Source organism: Vigna umbellata, chromosome 2 (genome assembly GCF_029865625.1).
Source record: "Vigna umbellata cultivar VRB3 chromosome 2, Vumbellata_1.0, whole genome shotgun sequence".
In the NCBI taxonomy this organism is placed as follows: Eukaryota; Viridiplantae; Streptophyta; class Magnoliopsida; order Fabales; family Fabaceae; genus Vigna; species Vigna umbellata.
In genome coordinates, this window is record NC_142166.1 from 11,864,564 (window position 1) to 11,883,604 (window position 19,041).

General features: G+C 35.1%; 2 protein-coding genes across 5 annotated transcripts; both read left to right on the forward strand.

Moving 5' to 3' along the window:
• The first annotated feature begins 1,683 nt into the window (after window positions 1-1,683).
• Window positions 1,684-19,041, forward strand: LOC124842327 (uncharacterized). 2 transcript variants are annotated; one of them, XR_015784551.1, is made up of 4 exons: window positions 1,684-1,801; window positions 1,896-1,963; window positions 2,221-2,507; window positions 18,973-19,041. XR_015784551.1 is itself a non-coding variant. In XM_047318821.2 (3 exons), exons 1-3 carry the CDS (start codon window positions 1,717-1,719, stop codon window positions 2,344-2,346), a joined length of 279 nt encoding a protein of 92 aa, XP_047174777.1. In that variant the 5' UTR covers window positions 1,684-1,716; the 3' UTR covers window positions 2,347-2,525. The 2 variants fall into 2 exon arrangements, 1 of the variants encoding a protein (XP_047174777.1); XM_047318821.2 differs by lacking the exon at window positions 18,973-19,041 and having other exon boundaries at window positions 2,221-2,525.
• LOC148203426 (uncharacterized) lies at window positions 10,687-14,653 on the forward strand. Of its 3 annotated transcripts, XR_015784128.1 has the most exons (5): window positions 10,691-11,183; window positions 11,336-11,530; window positions 13,012-13,179; window positions 13,531-13,706; window positions 14,354-14,653. XR_015784128.1 is itself a non-coding variant. In XM_088106162.1 (4 exons), the coding sequence occupies exons 2-4, from the start codon at window positions 11,417-11,419 to the stop codon at window positions 14,420-14,422; spliced, it is 351 nt and encodes a 116-aa protein (XP_087962288.1). In that variant the 5' UTR covers window positions 10,687-11,183; window positions 11,336-11,416; the 3' UTR covers window positions 14,423-14,653. The 3 variants fall into 3 exon arrangements, 2 of the variants coding, with proteins under 2 accessions (XP_087962288.1, XP_087962289.1); XM_088106162.1 differs by lacking the exon at window positions 13,531-13,706 and having other exon boundaries at window positions 10,687-11,183; XM_088106163.1 differs by having other exon boundaries at window positions 13,531-14,653.

The window sequence follows — 19,041 nt, forward strand, 5'->3', positions numbered from 1 at the left end:
TGAAGTTTAATACGTGATAACAGTTTTAAACAATTATATCTTAGTATAAATTGGGAAATGATTTTCATGTACTTGAGTGTTAATTCTCTCTTGTAACTAAGGAAAGTAGCATCGTTCATCCTATCTCTAATGTTTGGTGGTGATGATTAGAGTTGCTAAATTGTCCTATATGCTATAATGGAGAAAAGTATTGTTCCCACTCGGAATAACATGCATGAGCCGAACTTGAATATTCAAGCTTTTTCAAGTATTGAATACGACTTCCACCAACTCAGGTTAATGTGCAATTAGCACCAGTCAGAGGTACAACAACCTTTTTGTTTTATCACCAACCTAAACCCTCTTTACCCTCATAATCTAATGTTCTCAAACTTAGGCCACACGACAGGATCAGAAAATATATATACACACACCACACATCATGCAGTTACCTAGAAAAACACCTTATTATTAAAAAAAATGCACTTGATATAAAAAAGTAAAAAAAAAAATAGTCTTGTTGCTTCGTGTTGGTTCTTCGAGAGAACATAGGGAAGATAGTTGATACATATTGAAGTTATTCGGTATCGATAAGTTAATTCATATAAGAAATTTTGATATCATCTTTAATTTAAAATCTTAATATATTAAATTTTGACATCTCTCAATTTATTATTTGTCTACATTCTATATCAGGTTCAACTTAGTAATCTCGTGAAGATGTGAGTGGTTAGAACACATTGCAAACTCTTGCTCAGATAAACTATTGTTTTTGCAAGTTCTCTCTAAAAGACTTAAACAAACTAGTAACATAAACCTTAATAGATAAAAACTATAAATCATCCATAATAGTTAAAAAATAAGACACTCTACCATGAGTTTAAAGGTTGTGTTGAACTTCAACAAAATGCATGAACGTACTCTAACAGTCTACTATATACTAACCAATTTCAAACTTTATATTAAGAGTAAGCTTGTAAGATCAAATATATTTTTCGACAAAAGATTTTATACTTTCTTCTTCCATACCTATTGCATCAAGACAACTTTGATCTTGATTATCCATAAATAATCAAGTTATTCTCATGAGAATTGAAAGTTGATAAATACTAAATAGATTTAGTATTAATAAATTAATGATGAAATCACTTTTAACTTCATCTTGATCTAATGGAGAGACTCCCTCACGCTTGAATTTGGGAAAATCCCTGCCACATTTCGTGCCATAGTTGTTGGCCTTATACCTTTGTTATATAGGAGTGGACTTAATGTAAGTGCAAATCCGATGTGCTGAATCTTTTATTCATTTTCATGGATATATACCTATTTTTACTGTTGCACACTATTCAGAATGGAATATAGGTTCATGACTATAAACATGTTCACATAACCTTGACTTGGATTAGTGTACCAGGTTGGTTTTCCCCACCGTGCCCCCCAACATTTTTTTGTCATATTCCACTTTCCATTGTGTGCTCCTCAACTTTTTGCTGTCATTTTGACTTAATATATTTACATATAACAATTTCATCATGTCCACCAAAAAGTATAATTTCATGACTATTAACTCATGAAACCTTTTCAAAGTGGAAACGCGTTGAAATTTGGCAGTACCATTGCCCCCTCCATCTTCAGATACTAATTAACAAATGTTCTAAAATATCCATAATCTACATGTATAAATAATGAGACCTGTGTGCTTGAAGTAACACAACAAAGAGCTTTTTCTTGAAGAAAATGAAGGGCACTCTCTTTCACCTCCTGTTTTTAGTCCTTTTAGGACTCTCTCATTTTGCATGCCTTCAAGCAGTCCCTGTTACAAGTAAAACTACATCATCATCTTCCCAATTTTATTCTTCTACTACAGATCTTCTTCTTTCTTCTCACCTTCTTAATTAACTCTTCTTTATAAACAGGAACCGAAAGCCTTACACAAGATCCTAAGGTTCTTGATCTTGCTGGGGGCAATATTCACAACCACAAGGTATATATATATATATATATACAGACCTCATGTCCTGATACTTGAAATCACTGTTTCAGAAAGTCATTCAAAATTGTGAATTTGGTCATATTAAGATTTTTCGTTTGTAATCATTACATCTAACTATGATTATGTCAGAGTCACATTCTTTTACAACTTTGGTAATCACAAGTATACAGGCACAGTTTAAAACCTTGTTTAAGACACATGAATGTTAATTGATGTGTAGAAAGAAGCTTATACGTTCCATGTCACAGGTTATTAGTGGTACAAAGTGGCACCAGGTAGAGGCAACTATTGGTGAGAGGATGGACATTGAACTCCATGACTACCCTCCATCTGGGGCTAATGGTCGTCACACTCCAAAGCCACCATATCCATAGTACGTGAACAAATGTCGCGTGTTATCATCTTATAATGTCGAAGCGGTTATAAGTAACATACTGTTTATGATTATTATGTCTAAGTACACATGATAAGTCGATTTCAGAAGCACTTATGTGTATGTATGATGTGAAAGAGTAGGATTAATGTGAAAGCTTAGGTCTTTTGTGTTTGTTAAGTGATTCTTATTAATTTATCTATGTAAACTAAAAACACTGATACAGTTGTCGGTGTGAAAGAGCATTTGTGAATTAAAAATGTCTGGAGTTACAAATGGTGAACCAACTCAATCGATTGAAATCGATCTTTTAACTTCTTCCTATCACATTATTTAATGGTAAAATGACAACGGATCTCTGATTAAACTAATAATAGTACTTCTTTTAGAAACAGTACGATGATAAAAGAACAATGGTATTTCTTATGAATGTGTTCTCCTTTCCCTGAATTAATTTCTAATATTTGCATTCATTTAATTTCTTTCGATTTTCACGTCCTAACTATTAATTCTAAATTAAATTAAGATAATAATAACATACGCACATATTCTACCACTCTGTCATGGTTAAGTTCTTTGCAAATTATTATTTTTCTTAATTTTAATAACCACAACCCCTATTAATTTTACTTAGTGAAAAAGTTAAGTTATAAGAAAAATTAACAGTTTATTAATATGAAGAAAAATACTTAAATAACCTCCACCATTGATTTTCCATTGCTGCCGCCATCGTTACCGGAACGCTGCTGCAGAAGAAAAGAGAGAAAATAATATTAATAACTAATTATTTAATTAAAAGAGTCCCTTAACATTAAAAAATAATAACAAGTGAAAAACATCGTCAAATTTGAAAATACTGAATGAGGAAAATATGACATGTCAAATTTGCCAAAAAAATTATGAAAATGGAACAAATCAGAAAGTAATTATTGATGATGGATTAAGTTGTGTGAACTCCTGACTACTTAAAAAAAATTCGCGATGACTCACACAACTTTTTCTTGAGACCATTTCATTTTTTCAGAAATTTACAAAATTGTGTGAAATCTTTACAGTATTGTTTTTGATACTACAGGAAAAAGTGAAAATTTCCAGCAGAATATTACTGACGACACGTAGGCCCTCGATAATGTCATGACAAATTTCCTTACCGGCATATACGTGTCTGTTTATAAGTTATTTGATATTTAATCCCAAAACTTGAGTTTTCCTCCCACAACTTTCATTCTTTGAAACAGAAAACCCTATTTCGGTGTTTTGAACCAGAGAATAGTAGCTTGAGGTGATTGGCGTTCTAGGCTCGTCTTTCAGTCACAAACACTCTCTCCGTCATTCGCCCAACCATTTGCAAAACTTCCATCGGTTGCGCTTTGTCTGGGTTTGAACGGTCTCCTTCTTTAATTTAGGGTTCCCCAATTCGCAAACGTAGAGGGTCTCCATCATTGGTGTCAGGGTTCCTTCAAGAGGATAGTTTTATGGGTCGTGGAGGGTTCATGGGTTCGTGGTTCGTGGATTGTTGGTGAGTTAAGCACGGTGTAGGGTTGGTGCATCGTTGGGCTTCGAACATTAAGTCTTCTTCTTCTGTCCTATTCTCTGTCTAAAGTACCAGGTTAGTCAATTGTGTGATTGTGAGTATTATGAATGTTGTGGGTCGCTGATTATTTTAGTTCTTTGGTTTTGATTTTGCTTTGAATATTTGAATCTCTGTTTTTCCTTTTGTAAGACCCGACAAAATTGTATAGATTGTGTTATCTATTCTAGTTGATAGTGATAAAAAGCAAAGGCTATGTTGATCAGGGGCTGATGATAATAATGTTAAATTTTGTTCCTATGATAATGTAGTTTATCCTTTTGTTATGGGTTGCATATTAGCTAGTGAAGATACATGGGGTGAACTTGTATGCGATAGGAGTATAGGGTATATACTCGTTATTATATGTTGTCCAAATTTAAGGAAACATTACTTTTGTTTACTGCACATGTGTGACCTTGCTTGATAATTATAAGTCTGTAAAACTGATTAGAACAATGACTGTTTTGGGAAGTGTTGCATGTTATTGGTTGTCAAGACCTTTAATATGAGATTTTGCTGTCGAGTTTTCATATGTTTGAAAGCTTATTCAAAAAGACAGTTTCACAATTTAACAGAGTTGTTTAAGTCTTTGATCTATTGACCAATACAACAACCTCTTTGCTTGTCATAAATATGAATCTAGTTCTTCCCCTTACGCATCCGGTAAAAACAGAGTGAAATCACAAACAAGGTCATGGTGATCCTCAAAAAGCTTTTCAACCTAGGAAAGTCAAATATACATATATGATTAAGTTAATGGGAAAGAAAAGGAAATCAACAAAAAAATTAATTTGTTGACACAAATAGATAGCATCTTTGAACTGAATTGTATCCTTAGATGGGAAAAGGATTTCATATCCTTTTGGCAAAAACTGGTTGAATCCCGAAATGAGATCATCATGGTCTTCAAGAATCTCCTTCACTTTTTCTACGACAGTGCCAACATCATTCTACAAACGAATAAGATGTAATAAATCAATGTGCTCAAGATAATCTTTGAAATGTCAGCATATCTAATAGGTTAAAGTTGACATGTCTAACATGAACTTATTTGAGAAGAAAATTAAGAGCCTCCCTTTCCATAAAACACAACAACAAAAGATGGAAGAGATGGAAAATTGAAGAAAAAAATGTGGTTAAACTTGGTCCAACCTATGAAGTCTATAATCAGTCATGTACTTTGAAATTAATATATATATATATATATATATATATATAGATATAGATATATATGTTTTATAATTTTACAAGCAGCAGAGCTGGGACGTGCTATTCATGTTGATGAGGTGTTTACACAAACTCATCTTCGGAAGGGGACTGACACATGTTGATGAGAGGTCTCGCAAGACCATTATAAGTAGTTTGGCATAACAATATTGAATGTTCTACTATTTTTTTTAGTTTCACACTTTGAAATTAAGGTTAATGACATTTTCTATCTTATTTAACAAGAAGATTTTTCTAATAGACTCACACAGGCGAGATCGGAGGTGGGATCTCCTCCTGATGCTGCCTCAAGAATAGATGCAAATGAGGACATCATGAGGACCCAATGCTGGGTTGATGTCGTCGAGGGGAAGAAGAAAGGAAGAGTTTATGGGGCAGGACAACTTGCCTCCAATTATAGTGCTGCAAGAGGAGGGATATTGAAACATCAACCATCTACATCCAACAATACTGAGCAAATCAACATGGTCAGTAAATAGGCTTATGATGTAGTTGTGAGCATATTGGAGATTCTTGAAAATCTGGTCAGGACATTGATACCTCAGGAAGGAGTATCCGCCCCATCATCTTCCCACCAGCCACACTCACCGACACAGCCCATGCAGCCCCCTCAAGTGCAATCACCTGTCTAGCAACAACCACCTTAGCAACAAGAAGAAGAAGAAGAAGACTCTGATGATTATAATGACTATTAGGAGTTGATGAACTTTTAAAACTCAGTTGCTTAGTTTAAAAACATTTTGGAGTTTTGACGTTTATTACTATTAACAACTATTACTATTAATAGTCGATGAACTTTTAAAACTTAGTTTCTTAGTTTAAAAACATTTGTGTTTTGACGTTTATTACTACTAATAACAATTTCCATGGTATTAATGATATAGATTTGATGTTTCATGATATTGATTGCATTTTATAAAACAAATATTGAGTGCATTGATGTATGATGATATTGATTGGCTGGTTTATTGTGGTTGGTAGGTAGTGTACAAATAGCACTGCAACCTGCATTTTATGAAACAAATATATTATAAGTGCATTGTTGTATGATGACATTGATTGGCAGATTTATTGTCACTAGTACAAAAACAGCTTATAACGTCACACATTCAACGTCGAATCGCTGAATAACCAACGTAAAAAATGAGCGGTGACATTTTTGTAAATAAATGCAATTATTAAACGTCGTTTAGAATTCTAATTCGATGTAAAAGGATATAAAACGTCGAATGACTTTTAAATTCGACGTCAAAAGGTTAGTGAATTCAATAAAAATTTGAGAGGAAGATTGAAAATTCATTCACTTTATCTTAGCGCTCGATACCCTCTTCTCTTCTCAAACTTTTCTCGAACGAAGTTTGACGAGCATCACATGTAATTTTTCTTTCATTTGATACAAATGCATGTTAATCAATTATTTTATGTATGATTTTTGTTTGCTTTAATCGATTATTTTCGTGCTCTTGTCCTTCATAGACGCATATTGCTTTCTCTCTCATTATGACGAAACTTTATTCCGAAGAACCCACCTTTTGAAGGTTAGTTTTCGTTTTGAAGAACTTGTTTGTTGAACTTGTTTGTTGTTTCTTTTGTTGAACTTGTTTGTTGTTGTTGTTTAGTTGAACTTTTTTTTGTTGGTTGATTGAACTTGTTTGTTGTTGATTATTATTGTTTGTTGTTGTCCTACACTACACGTTTATAGTTCATGCTTTATAAAATACCAAAAACTGAAATTTGTTTTTTTTTTATTTTCAGGTCTCGTAGAGTTGTAAAAAAGGATCACAATTAATTAAAAAAAAACAAAAAGAATTGATTAACGTCGAATATTGACAATATTCGACGTTAAGTTAACGCCGTATGTTAACAAAATTTGACATTAATTTAACGTCTCCTGCTATGACGTCATTCACCGTTAAAAATCCAAAATATTCGACGTTGTACGTGATTTTTGTATTAGTGTGTGGTGGGTAGATAGTGTACAAACTGCGCTGCAACCTGCATTGTGCATTACCGACGGTCTTATCGACGGATATATTCATTGGTAATAGTCATTGTGGCTTTGAATTATCGACGATCAGAAACAATTACCGAAGGACTTAATCCGTTGGTAATTACCGACGATTTTTATCAAAGTGTTAGGACTGTCGGTAAAAACCGAGGACCCTTGGTAAAAATTGTCGATAATTACCGACGATATTTACCGTCGGTAATATTTGCCGGTAAAATCACCGAAAGTCACATTCCGTCGATAAAAATTCCGACAAACTTTTTACCAAGAGATTAATAGTCGTAAATATTTGAAATTACTGACGATTTTTTTATTTTCGACAGATTTGATCCGTCGATAATTAATTACCATTTTGTAATGTGAAGATATCATGAGTCTATGACTATGTCCATTATCAGTAATTATTTTTTTAATTTGTTTATTTTTATAATTTTTGGAAAAATTTAACTTAAATATGTAAAAAAATTCGAAATATAAAAATAAATTCATATCAAATACAACTTCAAATTATGTACTTTTACTATATTGCTAACAATCATCAAATAAATATATAAATTTTACGTATATATCATTTTAACCTTCCAAAATTATTATCAAGATCCATCATTCTTCATTTTCTTCCCCAACTTAAAATTCTACAAACAGTTATATATATATATATATATATATATATATATATATATATATTATTAATCAATATACATACAATTACAAAATGATATTTTTATGCCATCATAATTATTTATCTTTTCTTGGAAAAGAGCTTATAATCGTGTCTCTCTTATAGTCATAAGAATCAGATTTATAATATGTTTTACAACTACTAAAGCCTCTTATAAGTCCACACACATATGTATATATATAAATTTATTTTAATGTATAATTTTATAATTTTAGCAGTTAAATTATAAGAATACTCTATACAATGAAATTTACAAAAACATCAACTCATCTACAAAAGTTTATAATCTGTTGCTTGCTGCTCGTAAAGTTTGAGAGTAAATTTCTAATAGCTTTTGTATCATGTAATCTCAATGAATTAGGACTTCATTTAATACTTGCATCGATAAGACCAATTGGGGTTCAGATTAGTGCTGTCAAAATGGGATAAAATCCGTGAGTCAATCCGGCTCACCACGGGTTTGAGTCGGGTTGGGTTGGAAAAAAATGTGAAAATTTTGATGCGAGCAAATTTTGATCCGGCTCGTTAAGAATCCGGCTCACCCGGGTTGAACTCGTGATGAGCCGGGTTGGCTCACCAACTCACCTATTTTGTTTATTGAAATCAAATTAATTAAATTAATTATTCAAATCCTATTTTTTTTATTGACACTAGTAAAAAATTGCATTTTTAACTCGCACATTATCCTTTGGTTTTTTCGAAACCGAAGCGTATCAAAACGCGGTGGCAGTTTTGTAATTTTAAAACAACTATATGCTTCACTTGTTAAGCAACCGATGTCTATACAGAATACTGCCTCGGTTGGCAGAATGGACCGAGGTATATACATCAGGTGAAAGAGATACTACCTCGGTTGGCAGAATGGACCGAGGTATATACATCAAGTGAAAGAGATATTGCCTCGGTTGGCAGATGGACCGAGGCATATAAGGCTTTCTATTAACACTTGGGCTTGGACCGTTCAAATCTTCAAGCTAAGAAAACCTAGCACCTCTCCCATTTCCCTTTTATTTTTCTTGCTTCTCTCTCTTCTCTACGCTCCAATCTCGTTGCTGCCTGCTCTAAGTGCCCCTACCACGCTCCAATCTCGCTGCTGCCTGCTCTAAGTGCCCCTACCGCTGCCCCGCCGCTGCCGGTAGCCACCACCACCTCGTTCTGTGTGACGGCTCGAGCGTAGCTTCCACCTCACCTACCAGTGCTTCGCATCTGGAGTGAAGAGCAAGCAGCTCTACCGCTACCCCGCCGCTGCCGGGAGCCACCACCACCTCATCCTGTGCGACGGCTCGAGCGTAGCTTCCACCTCATTTACCAATGTGTCGCCTCTGGAGTGAAGAGCAAGCGGTGAAAAATATCAGATCTACAGATCTGAAGGCCCGACTTCCACCCCTAAAGACCCCTCATCCATCCCCAACGTCCACAACAAGTTGAAGAAGCTGATGCCTCTTCGCGGATTCGCACCTGGGGAAGTGTCGTTCGCAACCTCACTCAGCTCTACCACAGAAGCCAACTCCACGAGAGAGAAACGTCGTTGCTCCTTCGCGCCACGTCTTCGTCGAGGCCAGTCGTCAGAGCCGCTGTTGCTCATGTTGGAGGAATTTGCGCCGTGTACGATGGTTCGGCCGCTACCTTTGCTACCCTAAGGTAATCTCCCTTGGTTTTTGATAGCTTAGAATATATAACAATAGAGTTCTTTTGTTTCATTTTCTTTTATATCAATTGGTCCAATTATTACTATTTCAATTTGATCGATCAAAGTAACATGCTATAAGAATCTCAGAAAAATAGAGTGAAAAAAAGTTAAGTGAGCCAATGAGCCAACCCGTTTAACCCACCAACCCGTGATGGGTCGGGTCGGGTTCAAATTTTTTCGACTCGCTAATAAATGAGCCGGGTTAGGTTAGCTCACTAAAGGCCAACCCGTAGTGGGTCGAGTTAAGTCGGACCGGATTACCCGTTTTGACCGCTCTAGTTCAAATATTAAACTTCTCTATCTAAACCAAAACCTTCTATTAGCAAATAAGTTTGGAAACCGTTTTAGTAACTTTAACTTATACATTAATGTAAATCTTTTACTCCATTAACAAATATCCCACCCAATTAATGGTTTCTCATCTCACAGATTATAACAAAAAATATTAAGGATGCAACTGAAAAGAAGCTAAAGTTTTCTTGAATCATTAAAAAAATAAAATGATACAGATCACGAAAGGAAGTAGGGAAAGATTGTCTTTCTAGACGTCATTGCGCTAATAATTAAGGGTGTGTCTCTTTTTGTCCTCATTATTTTTATTTGTATATGAATGTCGGTTTACATAAATTATTTAAATAAGGGTTGCGTTTATAAAATTACCCAGAATGGAATTTAAGCTAAGTTATGTCAAGTGCTGATTGTAGAAAAACTTTGACGTGGATCCCAGAGTGAAAATTAGATTGAAGCCAAATAATGTACACCGCATTTAATATTAAAAGTTCCTACGTACTATAATTGATTTTTGACATTTCACGACGAAACTAGAAGGGATACGAAAAATAAAAATTTAGAAGCTTTCTTATTTTGGTTACACTCTTGCACATTTATTTAATGAGTAGTTGAATAAAGAAAGGCTAACACATGAAGTTGTCTACGAAATCCAGATTACTTGTGCCAATAAACCGGAAAATAGGTTTTTACTTTTCTTGTTGTGTGTGACAAATAGGTTTATAGCTATTCTTCTTTTGGCGTAGAAACACTACAAGAAATATTACATTTACATACAAATATTTATATACGGATTGTAATCTGTATATAATTCAAATATTACATACGGATTTTATATACGGATTTTAGAAAATCTTTATTTAAAAAAAATCAAAGTTTCAGACTCTTTCCTCGAACCGTCTTTCCTTAACCTTCTTCACTTTTCTCTATTCTCTAAGCTTCTTCCCCATCTTTACTCCTCTTCATGCTTCTCCTTCAATAAGACGTGAACTTCTTGGGCCCTCCTTCGAGCTTTTTCTTCGTTTTCATCGGTGCGTGCGTGTGGCTTTTGCAACCATCGAACGTTTGTCCTACCGATTCAGTCGATCTACATCTCTAGTTAGGGCTCCAACCTCTTTTCACCATTTTCTTCATTTTCAACCGATTAAATCCTCTTTTCTATCGATTAAAAGCCTTTCCACCGATTGATTCTTCGATTTAGGTTTCCTTCGTCAACCTAGGGTTTTAGGGTTCTTCGCGTCGAATCCTCTCCGTTTTTGGAGTATTCCTGGATTCTCATGGTTTGGAAGAAATTGCACACAAATGCTATTCAGGAGAACAACTGAAAGATGCGTTGTCGAGCTGGAGCCATGCTTTCGCCGTAACTGCAGGTATCACTGGTTGGGTCCTTTGTACTTTCTTTGGTTTGAGAGTGAATGAAGCATAAGTTAAGGTTGTGAAAGAGAATACTGTGTTAACTTGTTAAACTAAACGTTAAGCATCAATAATCAACAATTATTTATCTTTCCTATATTCATCACAGGGGATAAGAGCTATCGAAGGGTTGTCCCTGAAACTGCATTCCAGCATTAGAGATTGCTTGGAAGCTCGTTCTTTCAAGAAAATGAAGAGACTAAGACTCCTACAACTTGATCATGTACAACTTAGTGGAGATTATGGGTATTTCAAGCAATTGGTGATTGGTGCTGTCAGAGGATTTCTAAGACCATATTCTCTTGTAAGTAGTGAAAATTGGGTTGCTCTGTTTGCATCAATGGTTAATGGTCTGATAATTGGGTTGCTCTGTTTGCATCAATGCTTAATGGTCCTGTTCAGTTTTTTATTATAACCACTTATTAGTTATGATTGCATTAATGTTTGCATCTGATATTCTTTCATGACTAATTTTAGTTCATATCTTGTAATATACCTGTAATGAAATGAAATAAAAACCAGAGAATAAGATTTTTCATTGCTCCTGCATCTCTATCCAAGTTACGCATGAGTAATATGTGGGGTGGAGCAAAACAAAGAAACTTACATGCTTAAAAGAAGATGTTCTATATGTGCTCTCCACTTTCTTCCTTGGTATGTCCTATATATGGATGGCTTCCTTGTCATCATGTATTTTATTTCAGCCAAGAAAATAGGTCATTTCCTTTCCATTAATTCCACACTGCCCCCTTCTTCTTTCACGTATCAAGTCTCTCATTTCTCCAATAATATAATGTCACAAAGGGTCCTCCACTTATTGTTTTCAGCCGTGTGTTTTTGTCTCCTCCCATGTGCACTTTTGAATTAAAAAAATAAATGAATGCCCATCATTCACGTGATGCACCTCCACTTCTATATATATTTTTTATTGAGTCATATGAAGTGTCGTGTGCTTGCTGCACAATCCATATTCTTTCTCACTTTCCGTACAACCCATGTGAGCTTCCAAATTCATTTTTAATGCTAGTGCTCTTTTTGGTGGTGGCCGTGTGTGTTAGAAAATGTGGCAGCTGCATTCCATCTCCAAATTAAAATTCGAACATGCATTCTCCATGCCCCACTTCTCCACTTGAAGCTTTTTATTTCTTCATTCTTTATTCTTTACATCATCCTTTCTTCATGTGCCGTCAGTTGTACTACCACCACTTCAGTTGTGTGGCATTTTTGGATATTTTCATAGAATGTTGTTATTAACAGAGATTTATGTTTGTATTTCAACCACCCATCCAGTTTTGAGAAAGAAGAAAATAAACAATATTTGATTCTTTGAAAATTGTTACTTTCGTTGCTTTGATCATTGAAAATTTGACATAAAAAAAACTCTCTCCCTAAATAAGTTTTTGAGGAAGAAGAAAATACAAAATTGATTCTTGAAAATTGATGCTGTGATCGTTGTAAGTTTTGAAATAAACCAATTGGTCTATTTTAGAGGTAACTTGGAAGCTTTAGTGGTCTTTATGATGAGCAGCAACAACAGCTAGAACTTTGTTTTTTTTTCAGCGCATTAGCATTTTGCTGGTAGTAGGGGTGTGGATAAAGAGGAGCAGTGGGTAGTTCTAACTCTCGTGTGGGTAGTTCTAACTCTCCAGATTATGTTAGCAGTATTATTCTATCATGTATCCTCTGTTTATATGCTTGTACAAAATGTTGTTACTAGTTGAAATCTGTATGTTCGTGTATGTGTGATTATTAAGGTTGCTGAATTATGTTATCCCTTGCCCTCAGAAATCAAGTAGGCTTTCGACATTTGGGGATGACGTGTCTACATCCCCTGTCAAAAGTGATGCAAGATTGGTACCCGAAAGCATAAAGGATATAGTTTATGACGTAAACAGTGCACCTTTGGTCAATTTCCACCATTATGAAAGATTGCAGCAGGAAGTTTCATACAAGGTAGATGTTTATTTTGTTTTCACGATAAGTCCAACCAAGATGTATCGTTTTTGTAATTTGAATTCCATATCTTTTTGGCTATGCTTGATTGTGCTGGTGAAAGTCGGAGGGTAGAAAGCAGATTATGGTATCAAAATAATTCTTAACCAAGACTTAAAATGTATTTTATTATATATCTTTTTTATACCCTAACTAAGCCAGAGTAAAGTGATATTCTCTGCATATTTTCCAGCTGCTCAAGCTCATACACTTTTTCTATTACCATATTCTTTTAAATAACATGCATATTTAAAGTGATTTTCCTTGCCCATAAATTTACATTGGGTTATATTTATCTTCTTCCATTCTCAGCCCGTGGTTGCTTCAATGGTACTGGCATATCTGATATTGCGTTTGCCTGAATGAGGAGCAAATAGGTGTTGCACGTAGAATAGATGGAGTAAGGGCACGGTGATTAATTGCATTTCAAGTGGAAGAATATGCCAATCAAGGGTTGCTGCCACGTTATTCATCTAGGAGCTAAAAGGGTCTTTTTTTAAATTATTTTAAATGCTTATTCTTTGGAATGGTTACGTGAATTGGTATATGATGTGTCATGCATTATCTTATTTCTATGTATTGCATTTTACTGGATTTATTAAGCCAATGGGAATTGAAATGCATTCTTGCTGCACATGCTATGCTTGTTTCTAGTTGAATGAGAAAAGAAAACAAGTAAATTTTGCTGTCACGAAGACTTCCAGTTAGCTGCTATAAATTTTGTTTATATATTGTTGTCTTTGCTGTATAGACTACATAAATGCTACACTAAAAAAAAATTGTTGTATTTGCTGTAAAATCTGCATAAAACCTTTGTTGTTTTTGCTGTAAAATCTGCATAAAATCTTTACTATCTTTGCTGTTAAATATGCATAAAACCTTTGCTGTCTTTGCTGTAAAATCTGCATAAAACCTTTGCTGTCTTTGTTGTAAAATCTGCATAAAACTTTTGCTGTCTTTGCTGTAAAATCTACATAAAAACTTTGCTGTTATTGCACCTAATACCTTGCTGTTTGGGCTGTTCTGGATGCTATTATTGCAATTAAAACTTTGATGTTTGCTGCCCAAAAAGTCTTGCTGTTTTGGTTAAAATGGTGCAGAATATCTTTGTTTTAAAGCTTTTTGTTTTTTACAGATGCAATGTGGTTATTGGCCAATAACCTTAAAGGGAAAATGCAATGTGGTGAAGTTGTTATCACGGTGATGGAGTGGTGATGGAGTGCAACTGACAATATCAATCCAAGATGAACAAAATCCTTAGTGATTATTAGGAAATTATAGACTTGTCATTCTATGTTGTTTGACATGTTATTAATTGTAGAATTTATATTGTTTAACATCTTAGGAACAGTACAATTTATTTATGAATATTAGACATTTTGTAAACTTATTTGATATGATTTTTAAGTAATATATATTTATTCTTAATGTGAAATGTTTGATATGGTGTTAAATAAAAGTTATTGTGATGGTTGGTTGTTATTACAAGTTTAATTGTAATCAATGTATGTGCAGGTGTTGAATAAAACAATTTTTTCTATAAACAATGTTACATACGGATTTTTCCGTATATAATTATATACGGATATTTCTGTATGTAATTATATACGGATTTTATATACGGATTTTTCCGTATATAATTACATACGGATTTTTCCGTATGTAATTATATACGGAAAAATCCGTATATAATATTAGCTACGATCATTTTATATACGGATTTTTGTCCGTATATAATCCGTATGTAATACTTTTTTATATACGGATTTTTGAAGTTTTATACGGATTTTGGCGGTAGATAATAATGATTTTTCTTGTAGTGAAAGATACGAAAATATAACAATGGAAAACCATTTGGTGGTGCATCACATAACTAATTTCGAAGGATATATGAGTTGAATGAATAAACACTTTTTTTATTTTTCGTAATCATATCACTTCTGAAAAGCCTTGAGAAATATCTCGCATGGTGTATAATACAAACGTGCTTTTGTGATCGGTGGAGAAAGTGAAATGTAAAGTGCTTGTCTTTGTTTTTTCCATGCTATATTAAAATAATATTCATTGTTGAAGTATGAAGCTAGTGGGATTCTCTTAGTAAAGGAAATGGTATCAAAGCTCGTTGTTTCTGAATGTATATATATTATATTTTGCATGAGAAAACAATAATGCATGTATACAATTATGAGTGATGAACACAATGGTACACCTGTGAGCATGTAATAGCAACACCTCTTTCAGAAATTATTTAGATATTAATGACATTTTTGCACTCAATAATGCCATATATGGAATTCATTATAAAACAAATCCACATTGCAGTTGCTTATTGATTTAATTAATTATCAAAACAAGAGTGTTGGGATTTTAGTGCTAAGCGTCATCTGAAACTAATGTTAGCAAATAAGTTAATTTCCATGAAACATTTTGAAGAGTTGAGAATCCCGAACTCTTGTCCATAATATATGAGTAGAAATATTGGGTACTACAAAAGGTAAAAGATTCTCACATTATTATACACTCTCAAATTATTATTATAACAACATACTCATCTCATTTTAAAATAGGAAAATAATAGGTTTACACAGATTTTTTATAACATTTTGACACAATGTCATTTTATCATTGGTCTATTTTTTTAATTTTTACTATATTGACGTAGAAAATGAAGTTTGTACAAATGTAATGGCGTGATGCTTCTTTGTTTCAAAATTTTGAGTTTTCGTTTTCGCAAAATCTAGGTGACGAGCTTTGTTCCAAATCTTTCAAATCTTTATTCTCAATTGTAAATTGTATTTTTTGGTTCTTTCCAGTGATTGTTGCCCTCACTTGTGAGAACAAGATTTCATCATTGTTTCTTTTGTTTTCTTTGTTTTCTTTTTATCCTCTGTTATGCGGTCCTTCAAAGACGAGTTGGTTGTTTTTGGTGACTTTCTTAGACTTCTTCTCAAACGCGAGTTGTGGGTGGAAAAGATAGCTTCCTCTATTGCAATTTCAAGATGGAAAACCTAGTCTCCTTTGTACTGTTTTGTTTTCTTTCATTCGTTGCTCTTTGTTTGTTTGGAGGTTTTTCAGTGAAATTCAAGAAGGCATATCAAAAGTAACATACATAACTCCAAATCTATTTCCTTGTACATAAAAAGATATCTAATCTACCACAAAACAAAGTCAACATCCAAATTCGTAATTGTATTCTTCATTAAAAATTCAAAAACCAGCACTGAAATTTAACTGGAACACATGCAAGATAAGTGGGTAGCAGTATTGGAGTTTTCGTACAACCTTAACAAAACATAATACAACCAAGCTTCATGCACCAACCAAAGATTATGTGCTCCCAATATACCGCAAAGTTGAACAAGTCAACGTATCCCAACACAAACTGGTCCAAATTCATGATTTTTCTTCATTAAAAATTCAAAAACCAGCATTGGAACATAACTAGGACTACGAGTCAAATAAGTGGCTAGCAACATTGAAGTTTATGTATAGCCTTAAGAGAACTTAATACAACAAAGCTTCATGCTCAAACCAAGGTTATATGCTCCTAATATACCATAAACATGGACAAAGTCAACATATCCCAACACAAATTGGTCCAAATTTATGACTGTTCTTCTTTAAAAATTCAAAAACTAGCACTAGAACATAACTGGGAACACAGGTCAAATAAGTGGATAGTAGCGTTGTCTTTAACAATCAGTCGTTATCCATTGATTGTTTTATCACTAGTACAGGAAAACGATACGGCACCGGTTAATTTCATTGATAGGCATCGGTTTTTGAACCGAGGCATATTCAGGCGAGGCAAAAAGTGATAACCCTTATGCCTCGGTTCTAAACCGGGTTATTTTTTTGGTCTCTACGGCCTCGGTTAGAACCTAAACCGAGGTAGTAGGATTTTTTTTTCATTCTATTTTCAAACCCCAGAATACCCCAGAATCCCATATCCCAGATTGAAAACGTTAAAAACGTTAAAAATGAAAGAAGTCAGATAACAAAATTCATTCCTTCAGTGACGCCAAACTTGATTCATTCATTCTATTTTCTTCCCATTACAGTTCAAAAATCTAAAACAATGAAGAATTTCATAACATAATCAAAAAAGACACAATATTACAACATAATGTCAAAATTCTCTCTACAGATGCAATGCAGTAGAATTACATTCTCAGAAGCAATATTACAGCAGAAGAAACTCAGAGATGAATGAAACAGAAAGTCAGAGAAGCCAAATTTTTTCCTCTTCGCACATGGTGAAACAGAAAGCCAAGTTTCTCTATTCTTCCCCCAGCGGCGTGGCCCGCCGTCCCTCCACCTCCTGCCTCGCCACCCCGACGAAGCCTTCACCGGCTTCTGTCCCGCATGCCTCTGCAAACAAGGTTTTAATCAGTGGAATCGAAGGGAAATGGTGAAAAGGAGAAGAAACCCTAACGGAGGGTTTAGATCTATGAATGTTTGAGGGCAGAAGGCTTACCGTGACGATGAACGGCGACTTGCGGCAAGGGATGAACGCGGCTTGCGGCGTGCCCTGAGGTTGGGGTTTGGTGGAGAAGAGAAACTGGAGGCGAGAGGCCGAGAGGGGAGAGGGCGAGAGGGCGAGAGGGGAGAGGGCGAGAGGGCGAGACGGCGAGAGGGCGAGAGGGGAGAGGGCGAGAGGGCGAGAGGGGAGAGGGCGAGAGGGCGAGAGGCGAGAGGCGAGAGGCGAGAGGGCGAGAGGGCGAGAGGCGAGAGGCGAGAGGCGAGAGGCGAGAGGCGAGAGGCGAGAGGCGAGAGGCGAGAGGCGAGAGGCGAGAGGGCGAGAGGGCGAGAGGGCGAGAGGCGAGAGGCGAGAGGCGAGAGGCGAGAGGCGAGAGGCGAGAGGCGAGAGGCGAGAGGCGAGAGGCGAGAGGCGAGAGGCGAGAGGCGAGAGGCGAGAGGCGAGAGGCGAGAGGCGAGAGGCGAGAGGCGAGAGGCGAGAGGCGAGAGGCGAGAGGGCGAGAGGCGAGAGGGCGAGAGGCGAGAGGCGAGAGGGGGAGAGGGAAGAGGGCGAGAGGGCAGAGGCAGAGGGCGAGAGTGCAGGGTGCGAGAGAGAAATTCGTGTTTTAACCTAGGGTATTGCCTCGGTTAAATTTAAACCGGTGTCTAATTTCAGAATATTACCTCGGTCAAATTTAAACCGGTGCCTAAAGCCTTTCAGTCACAGGGAATTACCTCGGTTCGCCTTTTATTCGAGACAGTAAAATTTATAGGCATCGGTTAATATACAACCGAGGCATATAACTACTCAATATTTACGAAAATACCACCGCATTTTTATATGCTTCGGTTTTAGTAAAACCGAGGTATATATGGCGCGTTAAAAAGCGCTTTTTTTACTAGTGTATGCATAAAATTTTCCATAATTATCCAACTTCCATAATTATCCAACTATGCTTATTCTTTTTTCATTACGTTCTTAATTTTATTATCTTTAATTTGAATGTAAAAATGTAAATTTTGAATAACGGTTGAAAATGTAGTTTGATTTTAAAAACACCAAACAAAATGTAAAAGGACAACTTTGACCTTTGCTTCTTGTTTGATGCATAAATTTTTTCATAGTTATCTAATTGAGTTAATTATTGTGTTTTTTACGTTCTTGATTCAATGATCTTTTTAATTTGAATGTAAAAACATATTTTTTGAAGTTATACAGAAGATGCACTTTAATCTCAAAAATACCAAATGGACTATAAAGGAAAACTTTAACATTGGTTTAATGTGAAAGCTTAGGTCTTTTGCGTTTGTTATATTAAAGTGATTCTTATTAATTTATCAATGTAAACTAAAAATATTGATACA